This window comes from Podarcis raffonei, chromosome 3, assembly GCF_027172205.1.
Source record: "Podarcis raffonei isolate rPodRaf1 chromosome 3, rPodRaf1.pri, whole genome shotgun sequence".
NCBI lineage: Eukaryota > Metazoa > Chordata > Lepidosauria > Squamata > Lacertidae > Podarcis > Podarcis raffonei.
The window spans coordinates 11,193,733-11,213,488 of NC_070604.1; the positions used below are offsets into that span (position 1 = coordinate 11,193,733).

At 44.1% G+C, this 19,756-nt stretch overlaps 1 protein-coding gene across 4 annotated transcripts in view; it reads right to left on the reverse strand.

Moving 5' to 3' along the window:
- Positions 1 to 880: 880 nt before the first annotated feature.
- The window catches only part of LOC128409969 (phosphatidylinositol 3,4,5-trisphosphate 3-phosphatase TPTE2-like), a 28,099-nt gene continuing 9,223 nt past the window's right edge, over positions 881 to 19,756 (reverse strand). For 3 of the 4 annotated variants that reach the window (XM_053380538.1, XM_053380537.1, XM_053380535.1), the window contains 14 exons: positions 19,388 to 19,507; positions 18,028 to 18,127; positions 17,220 to 17,283; positions 14,989 to 15,053; positions 13,906 to 13,966; positions 12,278 to 12,359; positions 11,205 to 11,297; positions 9,965 to 10,022; positions 7,094 to 7,174; positions 5,967 to 6,072; positions 5,683 to 5,780; positions 4,080 to 4,178; positions 3,050 to 3,120; positions 881 to 1,176 (listed from right to left, as the gene is read on the reverse strand). In XM_053380538.1, the coding sequence (XP_053236513.1) occupies positions 1,074 to 1,176; positions 3,050 to 3,120; positions 4,080 to 4,178; positions 5,683 to 5,780; positions 5,967 to 6,072; positions 7,094 to 7,174; positions 9,965 to 10,022; positions 11,205 to 11,297; positions 12,278 to 12,359; positions 13,906 to 13,966; positions 14,989 to 15,053; positions 17,220 to 17,283; positions 18,028 to 18,127; positions 19,388 to 19,507 (1,201 nt within the window). In that variant the 3' untranslated portion in view covers positions 881 to 1,073. The remainder of the gene's footprint in view (positions 1,177 to 3,049; positions 3,121 to 4,079; positions 4,179 to 5,682; positions 5,781 to 5,966; positions 6,073 to 7,093; positions 7,175 to 9,964; positions 10,023 to 11,204; positions 11,298 to 12,277; positions 12,360 to 13,905; positions 13,967 to 14,988; positions 15,054 to 17,219; positions 17,284 to 18,027; positions 18,128 to 19,387; positions 19,508 to 19,756) is intronic. The other variant, XM_053380536.1, reaches the window with a different exon arrangement.

The following is a 19,756-nucleotide window of genomic DNA, read 5'->3' on the forward strand; positions in this document are numbered from 1 at the left end:
GTACTGTCCAAAAACCCCCTCAAATTTGCTATCCTTCAGGTCAACTCTAATCCCACGTGAGGTCTAGAATTCGGGAATCTAGTTGGTTCCATGAGCCTCTTCATGGAAGAGGGCAGAACATTTCAATTTGACTGCTTTTGCAATGGGTTGGGTAGGATGACTGGGTTGTATTCTGCGCCATTAAATCAGGGATGAGGAACCTGCCGTCAAGCAATAGCTGCAGAGCCACAACACTAGTCACATTCATTATTGTTGGACTTGCAGTTCCAACGTAATCTAGCAGGCCACCTCCTCTGCTTTAGAGGTAACCTGTAATAATAATAATATCAAATTGCTGAAGTTAAGTCCCTGAGCCAAACCTCTGTGCAAGTAGCTTACAACAAGGCCGAGCAACTTCCAGTTCCAAATAACAAGTCCAGGAAGGGAATCTGCTGTGCAAGTGAAGTGGTCAGTATAACAATATTATGGCCGCTGTATCCCAAACCTCCCAGTTCCAGGGACATCCACGCCACATCAGCAGAAAAAGGGAACTAAATGCTGGGATATTGTATTCCCAGCTATGACTAACCGCAGCGAGCACAGCCAATGGTTAGGAATTATGGGAGTTGAGAGTGCCAAAAATATCCAGTGAGCTACTGGCTCCCCATCCCTCAGTTTGATTAAATGAAAATTGCTGCTAGGATTAAATGGGCGAATCTTAACATAGCTAGCCAGGTCTTGGTGACCGAAGCAGCGTCTAATGGTCTCATTCAGAAGAAGACCATGCACTGTCCACATACCACAGAGTTTGTATTGAGATCAGCCACCTGAGAAGATGGGAAGGGGGTGGTGGAGTTTTAAACACTGGAAACTATTTTTCACATAGAGACACAAGCTGACAAAATTTAATTGTTTTAATCATTATAAGCAACACACACAAAATAGCTAGGCCAGCTCTGTGTTCAATATTCAGTTCTGCAATGTCCTATACAGACACAAATGAGATTTAGAAGGCAATACCATAGCGTCATGATCCTGGGAAGGAAATAGAATAGGAACTCTTTGTTTTAAAACTTGCCACTGTTCACTTCTGGTTAGCATTCACCAAAGTGCAGCTCCACAGCAAAGTCTTCCCTGAAAGCCTTCCACATCCTTGGCTTGTGTAGGTTATCAATTTCATTTCTAGAAAGGTAAAGCCTGGGGGAAGGGGGGAGGGAAGCATTAATGAAGAGCATGTAAATCCATGCGCAGGGAATGGCACATGGTCAAGCATTTTCCTTCTGCGTTTGATCAACCTATGCTGGAGGAGCTCCCCACACACCACTCAGAACCCTGGAGAACCTCACGTGGAACCTATGGCACAAAGAAGGGGCTCCCCCTTGCAGAAGTTACCACTCCCAATTCATGGGAGGTGATAGCACAGCACTCGTCCTTGCCACCAACCCACCAAACCCTGGTATGTTGATCCAACACAGAAACAGAACACCTGAATAAGTCACACTGGAAATACAAAACGAAGTAGCTACCGACCGAACACGGGAGCATGTACCTCATCTGTAAATGCTGTCTTCATCTCCCATTTTTAACCACACAATCTATTTTTAGCACAAAAACATGGCTGCCTCCCATTTACTGGGGACTCATCCTCAAGCTTGTGCTCAGTCATTCTCCTAGCGTTAATGAGCTACAGTAGTAGTTGCAGCTATGAGGCAGCCATTTCTGTTCTGTCCTCCATTCCTCACCATCAATTGTTTCCATTCCATTCCGTTATGCTATAGTTCACCTTTATAGCTCACCTCACTCTCTCCACTGTGGCCAAAACCAATGTGATGAATTATGTGATCAGTGTCAATGAAAGGGACACATCAGAAACCATGCAGAAAATAACATTTGTGGACTAAGAACAATATTAAATACCACTTATATTTGCTTGCATGGTTTCTGTTCCTGACCTTGAATGTGCAAGTCGTGGCCATTTCTACTGTTTCTGATGTCCCTTCTTGCACCCCCAAAAAGAGAATGTATAGCTCATTCTGCTTTTAATTTGTTGTTCAGCTAGTGACATTCTATCATTCTGACTCAGTAGACTCTGTCCCTTCATATATTACATAACATGCTGGCCTGCAATTGGAAATGGGGTAGATAATGATTCCTTTCCAATACAGGGCGAGTCTGATTACATGCACCTGGAGACAGATGAGCAAGTGTTTGTATTCCTGCTACTTAAAAGTAGCAACATGCCTGCTTGATCTTTAATTTCTCCTACAGCGTCTCCTCCCCCATCGTTCTGCCCGGACACTGAGGTCCAGCTCCAAGGGCCTTCTGGCGGTTCCCTCACTGCGAGGCCAAATTACAGGGAACCAGGCAGAGGGCCTTCTCGGTGGTGGCGCCCTCCCTGTGGAACACCCTCCCATCAGATGTCAAAGCGATAAACATCTACCTGACATTCAGAAGACATCTGAAGGCAGCCCTGTTCAGGGAAGTTTTTATGTGACATTTTAGTGTATCTTTGTTGGAAGCCGCCCAGAGTGGCTGGGGAAACCCAGCCAGATGGGCAGGGTACAAATAATAAATTATTATTATTATTATTATTATTTATCAGCAGCAATGCTTCAGCAGTGAGCAATGAGGCCTCCATCCCTGAAAGGAAATTGATTTCTCAGTTCTTCACTCAACCAACTTCCTTTATTGGAGACTTGCCCAACAGTGCATTTCCATGTAAGAAAAACCTGCAGAGACTTGAATTCATGCCCCCTTTCCCAACAAGGCGGAGACAGTATTTTTTAGCTTGTATCTTTCTGAAGAGTTAGGCTCAAGGCAAGTCCCCCATAGCAAATGACAGGGTCTACTTTCTTCCGTGAGGTCATGTGAGGGGAAAGGGTTGTTGTTTACCTTTTAAAAAAATAACGCAGTCCCATGGAAGAAAGCAAAGCCTTTCTGTTGCTAGTGGAGACTTGTATTGAGCCCATTTCTTCACACAGATAAAAGTTTATCACACTCTGGTTCCCAAGCCAGCCAAAGTTTGAGGGCTTTTTGTCACAGGCCTCTGATGTCAGTCATTACAGCTTACCTGTTGTCCTCTACAAAGGCTGTGTGGAACCAAAAGAAGAAAGCGCAGTCATCGTAGCCTTTTGGTATAGCCTGTATTTTAAAAGGCAAAAAGACTGAACGTTTAATACCTACTGACCTGTGTATAGTGCTTTCCTATGTTCAAAATGTGTCACGTGCATTACCCCCCCGTCACAATCACAACACATCCCAGAAGGCAGTTCTCTCTAAGCGCAGAGTACAACCTAGAGCATGTCACCTAAGTCTTCATTGTGAGTTCATGCTACATACAATATTTGGACAAGGGAGACAGACTTCACTCTGGGTCACTACACCAGCTGTTTAATTTAAGATTTAATGTGATTTATTATATTTGGTGCTTGTCATTGCATCTGCCAAATAACTGATCCTCTGATACCTATGACTGGGCCTTTTCTGTGTCAAGCTAGTTTCCAATACAGTGGTACCTCGGGTTACATACACTTCAGGTTACAGACTCCGCTAACCCAGAAATAGTACCTCGGGTTAAGAACTTTGCTTCAGGATGAGAACAGAAATCGTGCTCCGGTGGCACGGCAGCAGCAGGAGGCCCCATTAACTAAAGTGGTGCTTCAGGTTAAGAACAGTTTCAGAGTAAGAACGGACCTCCGGAACAAATTAAGTACTTAACCCAAGGTACCACTGTATTAGTTGTTTTGTTTCCACAATAAACTGGGAATAAATCAAATCTTCCCTTCAATAACATCTCCTTTACTTTCTGAAATATCACAAGTCACATTCCATTTCTCCATGTGTTCCTGCATCTTTAGATTCATCATAGTTTTCAGGATTTTGATTCCACGGGGTCAAAAGGCAGGTTATAAAAACCAACAATTCCCTATCCACTTTTATAATTCTGAATGTTAAGCAGGATTTAAATATCTGAAATAAATAAAGGCCAGCAGGTGTGTTTAACAAAGCGAACCTTGTGTTTGAGATGGGTCAGAAATGGCTACAGAGGACACAACTGCCGTGTGAGAGAAATATAAAAGATCCACAGTTCATTTACTTACAGATGAAGAAGATTCGAATCTGACTTTCACATCTTTGCTAACTATGGGACAGCATTCAAAAGCAATTACTACCCAGTCGTTTTCGCCATCGAAGAACAACTGAAAGTAGATGGGACATCTCATTAACGATGAAATATTCTTGTTACAAAATGCATGAACTTTTATCTACTGAATCAACTATAGTCTCCTACTGGGCCAGCTTGGAAAGTAAGGTCCAGCAGCCCCCCCCAATGACCCAACTTAATTTGCCCTCTGAAAACTAATTTGGTCTGGTAACTTTCCTTTGGCTCCATTAAAACATAAAATTCTTGGCTACTCCTCAAATCGCCTAGCAACACTCCCTCCTGTTAATCTATTACTACTTAGGAGAACACAGCTGGAAAGTAAGGTTCACAGGCATTGCTGTTGAGGGAAGATTTTAGAGCACCATACACTGCCAAATTCTGTTGAGCTAGAAGATGGACACCTTTTCTTCCATCCATGCTTTTCTTTTAAAATGTAAGGTATTTTAGGGGGGGAAATTCCTGCCTACCGCATTTCATCCTGTGTGTGTTATTCCTGTATGTCCCAATCTAACAAATATGCTGTATTTATGTAATATATATTAACTGGGGGGCGGTGGAACCAATATGTGGTCATTCCCCGCCCCCCATTTTGTTCAAAAGGCTGCCAGTCCTAACTCCAGTTCAGAAGAAGTGCTTAGCTTCTAGAAAATGTGCAAAATGTGTTAAATGATGCAGGAATGACAGAGTATCTGAGCTGCTTGCCAATAATCTTTTCCCAAGAGGACCTGTGACATCCATGCAATTTATTCAGAATGTGCCAGCTAGACTGGTGACTGGGAGTGGCCACCGAGACCATATAACACCGGTCCTGAAAGACCTGCATTGGCTCCCAGTACGTTTCCGAGAACAATGCAAAGTCTTGGTGCTGACCTTTAAACCCCCAAACGGCCTCGGCCCAGTATACCTGAAGGAGCGTCTCCACCCCCATCGTTCAGCCTGGACACTGAGGTTCAGGTCTGAGGGCCTTCTGGCGGTTCCCTCCCTGCGAGAAGCCATGTTACAGGGAACCAGGCAGAGGGCCTTCTCGGTAGTGGCGCCCGCCCTGTGGAAAGCCCTCCCATCAGATGTCAAGGAAATAAACAACTATCTGGCGTTTAGAAGACATCTGAAGGCAGCCCTGTTTAGGGAAGTTTTTAATGTTTGAAGTTTTATTCTGTTTTTAACGTTCTGTTGAAAGCCACCCAGAGTAGCTGGGGAAACCCAGCCAGATGGGCAGGGTAGAAATAATAAATTATGATTATGATTCCACACAATTACAAGAACAGCAGGAATGCAAAGGCCATTTGTGAGAAACACTGCGTTTTCCAGAATTCTAGAATGCTTCACTTTTAGAATGCTCAAAACATTAGCTCTCCTTGCATCAAAAGCATACCCCCAAAGCACGTCTAGCAAATTCACATTAATTATAGGGATTAAGTGATCCATCGCACAGAAAGAACCTTAAATATACCACCAGTTGCAAAAACTCTGGACAGGTAACAATTTCTTATGCCAGTCACTCATGACAGGCTTTTAAAACTAACCTGGGAGTCCCTTACCTGGCAGTTTTCTTGGGTTGCACAAACACAATGAAATACCACTTGCTTTTCCATTATTATCTTCACCCTCAAATCACTCCCATTGCCTTTTCCAACTCCTAAAAAAAAGTTTTTTTTAAAAAAAAGGTTAAATAGTGATAGCAGGACAATGATTAGGCTGAATTTCAAGGACTGATGCGGAATTGTCTACTGCAAACTCTTTAAAAAGTAAACTTGCATCGCAACAGAGGAAAGGAGGACATTAAATGCCACTAGAAATCCTACAGCATTTTAGCAGCGCTTACCATGGATAGCGTAGAGCTTTATGCTTTTTATTTCAAGTGGCCTCGCTTTTGGGAGCTGCAGGTTGTACTTCCATTTCAAGGTTGCGTAATACTCAACGTACCTATTCTGCAAAGAAAATTTGAGCGCGCCTTGAGAAATAAGTTACAAACAAGCTATAGCATTTTCAAAGCTAAAAGCAAATCTCCCAACTCAACCCTGAAGTAAGAGCAACCTTTTGGCTGCTAGAGAAGGTGACCTTCAAACCCCATCACTGCAAGCCTTGCCTTACCCAAACACTCCCAAATCCTGGACTCATCATATGTTATAACACGGGTGTTAAGTTGTGGGTGAACATATCAGACGACACAGCGATTCTTCAAACAGCTCTTGTTTATTCACAGGCCAGAACAGAACTGAACTGAAGGGTTCAGCCAGCCTGCTTATATAGAGCTCCAGAACAATGTAATTGTAACAACTTTCTGTAACTATCCAATCACTGAATGTCACTTTCGACCCCTTATTTGCATATGTGGACCTGAACTATCTACAGTATCCCCCTGCTGGCCCAGGGTGAGAACTTCAGTACATAACAGGGATCCCCAAACTAAGGCCCGTGGGCCGGATAAGGCCCGAGGGACTCGTTTATCTGGCTCACAGCGACCCCCGCCGCCCGCTCTTACCGGCACTGCACGACTGCCCACTTCTGGGTCGGAAGAGCACCGGAAATAGCTTGTGCGCATGTGTGTTATTTGTGCATGCGCAAGCGTTATTTCCGGTGCACATCTGGGTCGGAGGCCCGTGCACATGCACACAAGCTATTTCCAGTGCTCCTCCAACCTGGAAGTGCGCCGGAAATAGCATGTGTGCACGCGTATGGGCACACGCTCCCCTGCCCTCTGGCCCGCCAGACACCGGCCCAAAGCGCAGTAAGTTTGCTGACCCCTGTTATAACACCAAAGTGTTATAGGTTGTTCGCTGGACTGAAGGCACTCTAGGCGCCATCCAGAAATGCAGGGGTATGAGAAGGGTGGTGCAGGAAAAATGGTCAGTTATAGAGCTAAATCGTGACATTCTGCAAGTTGTGTTAATCCCTTGCTACGATACTGGTTCCAGTGTCTTTAACCGAGACGTCATTGTAGACTCTTACCTGTGATGGAGTTTCAACACCCTGAAACTTAGAGCTTGTGCTTTCATCGGTTCTTCTTTTACCAAAGTACTGTAAACTTTCCTAAAAAAAGGAAGATGATAACAGGTGTCGCCATATTTTGTAGTGTTTCGTTTTAAACCAAGGAACTATAAAGTGTTACAGTGGTGCCTCGCTAGACGAAAAGAATCCGTTCCGCGATTCTCTTCGTCTAGCGGTTTTTTCGTCTTGCGAAGCAAGCCCATTGACAGCTTAGCGGATTAGCGCTACAGCTGTCAAGCGGCTTTTCGCGATCAGCTGTTAAGCGGCTTATCAGCGGAACAGCTGATAAGCGGCTTAGCGGATTAGGAAAAGGGCGAAAAAAGTGGAAAAAAACCCCGCAGGGGGACGCAAGATTTTTTCGTCTTGCGAAGCAACCCCATAGGGAAATTCATTTTGCGAAGTGCCTCCAAAACGGAAAACCCTTTCGTCTAGCGGGTTTTCCGTCTTGCGAGGCGTTCGTCTTGCGGGGCACCACTGTATTTTAGAGGCACAGGCTTGGAGGCCAAGTTTTCCCTCTGTTCACGTTAGAGCGGGGTGGATTCCGCCAACTTCCTCTTTCATCTGCTCCCTTACGCCTTATGCCTAGACCATTCCCACGGTTCCTCCAAAAGCAGGTTTTCAAGGGAGACAAGAGGCTGCAGAGTTAAAAGGAGCTGGGAAAGTCCACGCCTGGTGAACGTGAAGTTTGCTCCTGCGTACAGATTGGCTATGTACACATTAGTGGCTTATAACACAACGTTCTTCTCCAGAACCATTGGTTTTCTCTGATGGTACTGTTCTATTTACAGAAAGATCTTTGATACAGTAGATCTTCGATACAGGAGATTCTTTTGTGTCAATTGCTTGTTCCTAATGAAGCTCCTCTCCCACCGTCCTCTATGCTGTTGAACACCTGAGATTTCTGTTTCGCTACAATTTTGCAGAGCAGTTTTGCTCCATCTTTTGTGTGCACACTTGTCAGAATATCTTAAAAGTATTATTGCCTTTTCCTTTAGGAAAAAACAAAATAAGGGAGAATTACTGGTGTGTAAAAGTGGCAGAGAAGGTTTTTGTCTTTTTAAAGAAAGCAAATTTAATATGGCCTAAGCTGCTGTAAAGGGATATGGGTGGCGCTGTGGTCTAAACCACTGAGCCTTGGGCTTGCCGATCGGAAGGTCGGCAGTTCGAATCCCTGTGACGGGGTGAGCTCCCATTGCTCGGTCCCTGCTCCTGCCCACCTAGCAGTTCGAAAGCACGTCAAGTGCAAGTAGATAAATAGGTACTGCTCCGGTGGGAAGGTAAACGGCGTTTCTGTGCGCTGCTCTGGTTCGCCAGAAGCGGCTTAGTCATGCTGGCCACATGACCCGGAAGCTGTACGCCGGCTCCCTCGCCCAATAAAGCGAGATGAGCGCCACAACCCCAGAGTCAGTCACGACTGGACCTAATGGTCAGGGGTCCCTTTACCCTTTACCTTTAACTAAGCTTTGGGATGCGGGTGCCGTTGTGGTCTAAACTGTCTGTGGACAAACGCAGGCTCCCTCAGCCTGTAAAGCGAGATGAGCGCCGCAACCCCAGTCGGTCACGACTGGACCTAATGGTCAGGGGTCCCTTTACCCTTTACCTTTCACTAAGCTTTGGGATGCGGGTGGCGTTGTGGTCTAAACTGTCTGCGGACAAACGCAGGCTCCCTCAGCCTGTAAAGCGAGATGAGCGCCGCAACCCCAGAGTTGGTCACGACTGGACCTAATGGTCAGGGGTCCCTTTACCTTTACAGCTCCCAAACTGGAGCAAAGCTAGCTTGGGGAAAATCACATCAAAATGCGATACTTCAAAAGAAACTATGGAATGCTTGTAGTGTGTACATGGATTTATAAAAAATAGGAGTGGAAATTCACTGGAACCAGAGTAAACTGTAATGTATGCACAGCCATCGTATTCAAGCCATAGAAAACCTGTCTTGTCAAGAGAAGTGACACCCCACCCCCACCCCCAACAGATGATTTTCAAATTCTTCTCTGATGGTATTGTTCTGTTTACAGAAGGATCTTCGATACATTAGAGTCATGGGGGAGATTCTTTTGTGTCAATTGCTTGTTCCCTATGAAGCCCCTTTCCCACAATCTTCTATGCTGTTCAACGATCCCACAACACTCTGGGGGGGGGGTGGCAAAATCACCTCCTGCTTTTTCTCTTCTCCTAAAAGACACTGCTGGAATTTTTCCAGCAACAGCCCTGGGGTTAAATAACACGTTTACCAGTCCAATTTCATCATTTTTCCCGTCTGAGAGCTGCATTCCTTTCTGAGCAATCTTCCAGGAAGTCACATGGCAGTGGTAGGCAAGGCAGAGGCAAAAGTAGGTGGAGGAATCGATGCAAATTTTACCTTTGTAAGCAGGCTAATTTCTACGTACACTACTCTCAAAAATCCAGGCAAGGAAGAAAGGCCTGAAGGCTGTATTCAGAACCTGGGCCTAGGGCACCCCAGCTCTGGACTCGATCAAACATTTCCCTTGGAAGTGACAGAAAAAATTCCACATGGTGGTAGCAGTGTTTGCATACTGCTCACTATGTGGTTCAGCCAAATTGCATTGAGGGATCAGCCTTCACTCTGTGCATTGGGCATTTCTGGCAATAGGGGGATGGTGCTATAAACAAGGCGCATGCCTCCTGCAACTGAGCTGAACCATGTATATAAACTTCAGGTTGTCATGCCACTTAAATGAATCGCCACCCAGGTGGAAGACATTCTTCAGCATTCCCTGCACACAGAAAAAAGCCACTCTTTGGTCTTTGAGAGAATTAAAGCACACAAGTTCAAAGGGAAGATTTAACATGTGCCATCGCTTTACGTACCTTTGCACTTTCAAACAGGCTGTTCTGAATAAGCCAGATGCAAATCATGGTGCCAGTTCTTCCTGCAGTTTAAAAAAAGGGGCAGGGAATCAAGACTTCTGAGGAAAGTCATCAGGGTTGGATTCGAGTTGTACTCAAGAAGGGAACCACTAGCGCATTCAGATTATGCTACATAAGAGATAGCTCAGTCAGTAGAGAGTGAGACTCTTAATAATAATAATAATAATAAATTTTATTTATATCCCGCCCTCCCCAGCCGAAGCTGGGCTCAGGGCGGCTTCAACTCATGACCCCAAGACTGAACCCCACATTGGGCAAAAGATTCCTGTGTTGCAGAGGGCTGGACTAGATTATCCTTGCGGTCCCTTCCAACTCTATACAGTGGCACCTCGGGTTACATACGCTTCAGGTTACACACTCCGCTAACCCAGAAATAGTGCTTCAGGTTAAGAACTTTGCTTCAGGATAAGAACAGAAATCATGCTCCAGCGGCGCGGCGGCAGCAGGAGGCCCCATTAGCTAAAGTGGTGTCTCAGGTTAAGAACAGTTTCAGGTTAAGAACGGACCTCCGGAACGAATTAAGTACTTAACCCGAAGTACCACTGTAATTCTAGCATGTGAATTACAAAGAACGGTTGAGGGAGCTGGGGATGTTTAGCCTGGCAAAGAGGAGATATGATAGCCGTCTTCAAATATCTAAAGGGCTGTCGCATGGAAGATGGAACAAGCTTGTTTTCTTCTACTCTAGAGGGTAGGGTCTGTACCAATGGATTTAGGTTACATGATTAACTTAAGTATTAAGTTGCAGTTTTTATTCAAGCGTTCCAACTTTTGAAGTCTTCCACCCCACCTTCCTTTAAAATAGCAGCTTTTAAGTAGCAAAATATAACCAACTCTGAGTTCCTCAATCCAAAATTTTGAAGAGGGACCAAGAGCTTTGGACCATAGCTCAGTGGAAGAGCACTGTCATCTCCAAACAGGGTTGTGAACTTGCCGGAAACCCTGGAGATTCACTTCAGACATATACTGAACTAGTTGAACCAACAAGTCTGACCTGGCAATAAGGCAGTTTCTCACCTCATTCTGCCTCAACTACCTATTTCAGAAAAATAACGGTGATCATTTAATACTGGAACACCAGAAGCTTTTGTAAACTAGCGAAACAGAAAATAAAACACCTTAAAAAAAAAGTTCAACCTTCTTCAGCTCCATTTCAATGTTTCCACTAAAAAGGACTTACTTACCTTTGCCTCCTTTGCAATGTATTGCTATGACATTGTTTTCATCTTGTAACATCCATTCCATCACGCTATGCGTGAATTGGACCATCTCCCTTAAGGGCAGAAAGAGGAATCTCACTTAATTTTTCTTTTCTGAGATGTTCTGGGGGGGGGGACCGGGGACCTAACACAAAATCATTTTATCAGAGCAGTAATAAGCCCTTAGCAGCTTGGGATCAGTTTACCTGAAAGGTTGGCTTGTGTACGTGCCCGACCCCTTTTAGTCTGTGGAACTTGTAATATTACAAGTGCCAAACAACATTCACAAGCAGACTGATCTTTTGTGGTGGCAGCTCCAGTGCTTTGGAACTTCCTAGTAAAGATAAAGGGACCCCTGATCGTGGCCGACTCTGGGGTTGCAGCGCTCATCTCGCTTTATTGGCCGGTGTACAGCTTCTAGGTCATGTGGCCAGCATGACTAAGCCACTTCTGGCGAACCAGAGCAGCGCACGGAAACGCCGTTTACCTTCCCACCGGAGTGGTACCTATTTATCTACTTGCACTTTGACGTGCTTTCGAACTGCTAGGTTGGCAGGAGCAGGGACCGAGCAACGGGAGCTCACCCCGTCGCGGGGATTCGAACCACCAACCTTCTGATTGGCAAGGCTCTGTGGTTTAACCCACAGCACCACCCACGTCCCTTTGGAACTTCCTAGGCCCTCACTAAAACACTTTTAAGAAGTTGACTAAAAAACATTATTCCAGCAAGCCAACTCAGGCAATAATTTAGTTATGCATACTTGTCTTGAATTTGTTTTCTGTGCATTATTGATAATTTTATAATAATTTTTGGACATTGTTTAGAGATTTTTTAAAAGTGATCTATACATAAATGAAATACATTAATCAAGTTAAATCTCATCTGGCTTGGAAATATCTTGTTTCAATGCCATTTACAAAAAAACATTGGCACCGTGCTTTTTAATTTTCTCTGAACTGGTTTCTCAGCTGCCCTGATGGGTCTTTTTATTTAAATTTAAATTAAATTTTCTCTCCTTATATGCACACAGAAGCACCTTGAAATTATACTTACTCTAGAGTGGGAACATTATGGTCATCAATAAATATTCTCTCCACCCTGTAATGGAATATCTTCGGGTCATAGCCCTGTTCACCTGCAGGGGAGGGGAAGGGTATGTAAAATATTTTTATTTATTTAACAAAATTTATTCACTCTTTGATTGTAACTAGAACCACTAAGCAATTTACCAAAAAAAAAAAAAGCCAATAAAAGACCAAGCTAAAACCAGGTATTAAAAAAAAAAATCAAGATACTATTAAAATCAGCTAAGCTAAAAACTGATTAAAAACTCATGCCAGCTTCTACATGTCTGGATATTGAGCATTTAAATCAACCCCAAACATTAGCTTTTTGTTCAACTGAATGCTTTGAGTGGGGTTAGAAAAACAAAACCACACCTGTCAAAAATATATTGTTTCCCTCCCCTCAAGCGATGGGGGAGAAGGCACAGCCCCATTTCGCAGAAACAAAGTGGTTATTTCGAATTTACAGCTTCCATAGCATTACGGTGTTCACAGCTCCACTGTATCAAATTGGAAATGTTGTGTGTTCTGTCTCACAATGCTAAGCATAGTGGTTCACGGGGATGTTTCTTCTTATCTTTTCTTTATGTTTTTCATTAAATATCTACATAAGCAAACACAACCAAAACTTCTGGCGATCACTGTTACAGGTGAAGTCACCCCGGGAGGGAGGGACAAGTCTGTGAAATGTGGTTAAAAGTAACAACAGTGAACTGCAAGGTCCTCTTCTTTTTCCTGGACTTCACTACTATTAGGGACAGGCCCAGAATCAGCACTTGCACCCTATAGTGGCTCCTTGCACCCTAGTGCCTCAGCAAGGCCCACCTGCTGCCTCAATGCTAGGCAGTCAAGTCTACAAGCCACCATTTCCCACAAGGCCCCAGAGTTTTCTGAGGCACTGTGTGAAATTGTAATGCTTGTTCTCAGACACCTTTGCAGTGCTGCTGCCACTGTCAGGTTAACCCCAGGAAGCCCACCAGAAAGCAAATTGCTCAGAGCTGGCCCTGGCCCTGACTGGGGAAAACAGGAATTAAGCAGTGTTTACTACTTCTTATTTTATTCATGGAAAGGTATTTAGAAGCCACCCATCTTCAAAAGAAGCTCAGGCTGATGTACAAAACGCATAACACAAACAATAAAACATGGCGCTAAAAAGAAATAGTAACAGCTTGTTAAAACTACTGCTACTGAAGCACTGAAAAGTCAAAACAAAATTTAAAAAATTCCTTTTTTTGTTTTGTTTCGACTACGGCAGAACAACACGGCTACCTATCTGTAACTGGAACTATGAAAAGTGAAGTACTTTTAAAACCACATACTTTATTTCAGAAAAGAGTTTGCTAGACTTGGTGGCCAAATCAGGCTCACAGAAAGCCCTTTAGTTGCCACTATGACGCATGGCATGAAGAAGTCATTTGAACAAATGAAACATTTAGTATAACCCAACTTTAAGCGATACGGAGATGGGGTGATATTTAAGAGGTCAAAATGTGAAAAAGAGGACACAGATTGAAATTTAAGGCCATTATGGTATACGCTTAGAAGTAAGATGCCTCTTTTGCAGGTTTTATTCTATGCATAACTAAATTAAAAACGGTTTAAATAGGAGATGCTTACTGCAAAGGTTGTAGACTTTGTAGTGGCCTTCATGTTTCGTATCCAAAAACCTTGCAACTTCCTATAAAAGCAGGAGGAGATATTCAAAGGATGCCAGAAGCATTAGGACCCAGTGATGAGGCAATGCATTTGTGAAACCCATTTCAGAATTCATGGAAGCCAATTCAAGCAAAATTGAGATCTCCCCATGTGCAAAGAGGTCCTCAGCGCCAATATATTGCTGTAGATATGGTTGGATTCCAGCAATGTGTTAGGCTTAGCCTTAGCGGGGAGATTAAATACACATTAAGAACCTATGAATGCAGAGGAAGTCAATGTGGTGCATTCCTAATCTTGCTGGACACCCATAAGCCACTGCCAGCATGGTCAATATTCAGAGATGTAGCCCAAACAACATATGGACAGCACCATGTTGAGGAAGACTGGCTTAGGTTGACATCTAGACAAAATTTAAGTCTACTGTCACCTATACACCATGCATTTAAAGCGTGTTCAAAGCACTGAACACTTTCCCCAAAGAATGCTGGGAACTGCAACAGTTTACCCCTCAAAGAGCCACAATTCCCAGCGCCCTTCACTACAGTTCCCAGGATTATTTGTGGGAAGCCATGTGTGTGTTTAAATGGATGGAGTGGATGCGACCAGACTTTTGAGTTGCCCTTAAAAAAGTAGTGTGGAGAAGAACATGTTTAACGCCTGCAGCTTATGGGCTGATAATTCTAAGACATACCACACCCATTTTTGAAGGCCCAAAACAAATCCTAACTCTGATCATAGAGAAAAAATCAAGCACAATGCCAGCAGCCTGGCATTAGATCTGGCAAGGAAAGGAAGGAAAACAAATCGCCACCAATTAAGCAAATATTTTAGTTGTTTATCTAGTTTCTAAGTCAATTACAGCAATCAAGATGTAAGTAAATTATCATGTTATCAACCCCTCAGCGCAGGAACTTGAAGAAAGGGCGTAATTTCTCTTAAATTACAAGTGTGGAATAAAAAGAAAAAACCGTATCAATTAAAAAAGCAACATGCCATATTTATACAGTGAGAACTAACTGCACAGACGTTCAGAATTTATGCTACCTTTATAGGATTCCTGTACCAAGACTGCTTCCCAGAAGATGGAAAGGACATTGCTATAACACGAGCTGAGAGATAAAAACACACACACATAAAGGCTGTAATAAGTCTAATGAGACTGCAACACATTTGCTGGTTTATAACTTGCAGTATTTCAGTTCAAAGTTATTTGTTTTCACAGAGATTAGACTTTAGACTTCTGACAGCTCAGGCGTTCATCCTCATGTACCACTAGACTTTTACAAGACAAACTAAGAAGCTTCTTCTATGCTATCTCAATTTCCCCCTTTAAATCCAACTTTAAAACAGCGTAAACCCATGGACCATTTGTGAACACAGGCTGCGTGTATACACAGTCGTGTAAGAATTTTATCCAACTCTTGTGCTGGGGCTTTCGGTCAGAGAGAAGTAGGTTCAAGTTCCCATTCAGTTATGAGGCTGGTTAGCTTAGCTGAGAGATCACTGTATCTCAGACCTGCTTCCCTCATAGGGTTCTTATAACACAAAAATAGAATTGCTACCCAGCTGCCTTCAGCCCCTTAGACAACAGAGAGGCACACAGATGGATTTATATATATTTAAGCAGGTTCTTCACTGATGGAGAAAGACAAGTTCTGGGATGCCTTTTCAGTGCTGGCTCCTTGTACATGGAACTCCCTCCCTCTTTGCCCATGGCTCAGCAGAGCGGAATCAGAACCCACAGCCTGCACACACAAGACCTAGACATTAGGGTAAGCAGACTACCATGTGACAGCAGCGAATGCTTTGTTTCCCTTCTGTTGGAACAGCACTTTAGCCTCTGCCAGGACCATTGGTCCATGATCACCGCAGATGGTGACAGCAGTCACGAAATTAAAAGACGCCTGCTCCTTGGGAGAAAGGCGATGGCAAACCTAGACAGCATCTTAAAAAGCAGAGACATTACTTTGCCAACAAAGGTCCGTATAGTTAAAGCCATGGTTTTCCCACTAGTGATGTATGGAAGTGAGAGCTGGACCATAAAGAAGGCTGATCGCCGAAGAATTGATGCTTTTGAATTATGGTGCTGGAGGAGACTCTTGAGAGTCCCATGGACTGCAAGAAGATCAAACGCATCCATTCTTAAGGAAATTAGCCCTGAGTGCTCACTGGAAGGACAGATCGTGAAGCTGAGGCTCCAATACTTTGGCCACCTCATGAGAAGAGAAGACTCCCTGGAAAAGACCTTGATGTTGGGAAAGATGGAGGGCACAAGGAGAAGGGAACGACAGAGGACGAGATAGTTGGACAGTGTTCTCGAAGCTACAAACATGAGTCTGACCAAACTGCGGGAGACAGTGGAAGACAGAAGTGCCTGGCGTGCTCTGGTCCATGGGGTCATGAAGAGTCGGACACGACTAAACGACTAAACAACAACACCATTTCACATTTAAGCAAAGTCGCTACTGTGGGTGTTAGTGCCACAAGTTTGTATTGTCGTTTAGAACAGCAATCAAGAGCTACTATATTTTTTGCTCCATAAGACGCACCTGACCATAAGACACACCTAGTTTTTAGAGGGGGAATGCCAGAAAAAAAATATTCTTTAAAGGGATCGCTAAACAGAGCCTGTATGCTTTCCAGGCTCTGATCAGCACTCCCTTTCACGAGTTGCGCGGAGCGTGTGTACGGCACTTGCAGGCTTTTCCCTGGGGAAAAGCCCCCAAGAGCTGCGCACACACGCTCCGTGCGGCTCTTTAAAGGGAGCGCTGAGCAGAGCCTTCCATCTGCATTTGCTCCATAAGATGCACACACATTTCCCCTTACTTTTTAGGAAGGGGAAAAGTGCATCTTATGGAGCGAAAAATACAGTAATTCCAAGATGCAAAAGAGGAGAGGTGTGAGCGCAACTCGTATGACCACAAGGTCAAAGCCTGTTCCATTGGCAGAGTGGCAAAAGCCGCATTTACGTGCCTCTGAGTGCCTTGGCTGTATGTGGTTAGACTTTAACTGCCCAGGACCATCTGCCTAGGCACTTATTCACTTCCTTCAGAGAAGCGATAACCAAGCAAAGGTCACGCATTGCCATGTCTCCCCAGTTAGTAGCTGCCCCAGAAGCAAGGCCAGGAGAGGACAAGAGCAAAGGAGGCAGTGGCAGACACGCACACACACTTAGTTTTCTTCCACAATTCTTGGCTGCCCGGATCTCTCCAAGCTCCCATGAGAAAAGTTCATAATGATCAACTTCTTCCCTTTCACCAAGTTACTATACACACCAGTGACATACGTGAGGTCCAGATCAAAGCCATCTTTTGTGTAACGCCTTTTGTTTTCTGATACCTGCCAGCAACACACATAGTAGAAAATTAAAGAGGGAAGTTGGGAAACAAATAGGCTAGTTTAGTCTGACAGATGTCACTATTTCCAAGGCTGCCCATAACGGCTTAAAAAAAAAAAAATTAGAACAGCAGCCAAAGTCTTAAATATAAGGCAAGAAATCTGAATATCTGCACTCTGAATCATGCAAGTATGACTGATCTTGATGGTCCTACATTTTTTAAGCATTTCTATACTGCCTATTAATTAGAGTCCTTCAAGTCAACTTAAAATAGAAATACAACAATTAGATATTTTAATGTTTATATTGATTTGTTTATGTAAACCATATTGGGGATGTCTACTAAAGTGCAATACAAACTCTTGGACAGTGGTACCTCTGGTTGTGAACGGGATCCGTTCCGGAGCCCTGTTTGCAACATGAGCAGAATGCAACCCGCATCTACACGTGCGAGTGTCGTGATTCGTCACTTCTGCGCATGCGCGTGACGTCAGTTTGAGCGTCTGCTCATGCGCAAGCAGCGAAACCCGGAAGTAACTCTTTCCAGTACTTCTGGGTCGCTGCAGAGCGCAACCTGAAAATGCTCAACCTGAAGCAAACACAACACGAGGTATGACTGTAATATAAAAAAGTCAAACAGAAACAGGAGCAGAAAGGCAAGCAGCAAGATAGCTACATGTGCCTCCTCCCAGGAAGAAAGACCTTGTGTCTAGCTCCCATAGTTGACAAGGCCCCGTGTTGCTTACTATCCTCCTTGTGAGCTTTTCCAGTCGTTCCTTCTCCGATGCCAGTCGAAATATTCGTATCAGAATTATAACCCTCAGGATACGAAAAATAATAACCGCTCTGGTGAAAAGGGAGAGAAAAAAGTGGTCAGCATAACAATATGAAAAGCTCGCAAGAGGAGACATGTTTATGTCTGTCTACAATGCACAGCTTCAACAGTCTTTCTAGACGGAGGTGTTCATAGACATGACAAGTCAAGTGTGTGCAGTCCTTGCAAACTGCACAGAGCTATCAGTATGCTAAGCCTCTCTGACCAGATCTTACCATAAATAAAGAGACCTGATGTTGTTTAAAAAGGTAAAGGGACCCCTGACCATTAGGTCCAGTCGTGGCCGACTCTGGGGTTGCGGTGCTCATCTCGCTTTACTGGCTGAGGGCGCCGGCGTACAGCTTCCGGGTCATGTGGCCAGCATGACTAAGCCGCTTCTGGCGAACCAGAGCAGCGCATGGAAACGCCGTTTACCTTCCCACTGGAGTGGTACCTATTTATCTACTTGCACTTTGACGTGCTTTCGAACTGCTAGGTTGGCAGGAGCTGGGACCGAACAACGGGAGCTCACCCCGTCGTGCAGATTCAAACTGCCGACCCTCCGATCGGCAAGCCCTAGGCTCTGTGGTTTAACCCACAGCGCCACCCACGTCCCTACCTGATGTTTAGGTGCAGATAAATAATCCACACCATATACTGAAAGCACTTTAAGGGTGCTGAGGGCTGTTAGGAGACCATTCATTCAAAAAGCTAGAATATTGACAAGATATCAGTGGCTAGATAACCAATTAAAAAGCACAGTACACTAAATCTAACCAAATGAGGACAACATGATGGACAAGGGAAAGAGAAAAGCAACTGAAATACAGGGACTGTTTTGTGGTTATTTTTTAAAGCTTTTATGGTTTAAAACATCATGATATACCATTAAACAAAAAAGAACCACTCTTACACTGTAAAATGCCCTGTGATCCCCTGGTGAAGGGAGGTATTATAAATTTAATGAAACAAATAAATTGCATGATGAGGTTTTGAACACAAATAAGAGACAGAAACGAAGCTGGAGAGGCCCAAAGGTTGGATGTGATCACAAGGTGCCTGTTAGGGGGGCAATATTTTAAAATTCATTTTTATTTGTTAAATCTATATACCGCCCTTCACCTTCTGATTACATTAGCAACCCCACTCAACATCCAGCACTTTTAAAAGCCAAATTATCCACATGCTTGTTTGCATTTTGTCTTCACCACCAAAGAAGAAAAACAGACATCTTTGAAAGGAAGGAGGGAGGAGGGAGAGAGAGAAGGAAGAAGATTCTGCACTCTCCTTGCCTTGGAATGAGGCTTATTCCGCTGAAGTCAGAGACGGCATACACAAAATCGATCAGCAGCGTAACCCCGACAATGATAGCATCCAGAATATTTAGCTTGGATTCAAAGTACTTTTCGAAGCTGAAATGAAAAAGAGATCTGCAAAAGACAACTAGCAACAATGATTTAGCAGCAGCTGCTCACTTGTAGGCCACCTAGGATTATTCAACATTTAGCATATGTAGGGGCTTAAGAAGTCAATTTTGCAAGGAGACATTGGTCCAAGTATCATGCTGCAGGTATAAACCACGGTTAGTCCTGGAAAGCCCTGTTCAGCGGAGGCCACCTGCAGGCTTTAGCCACCCATGGGCACCAGTGTGCCCTCCAGAG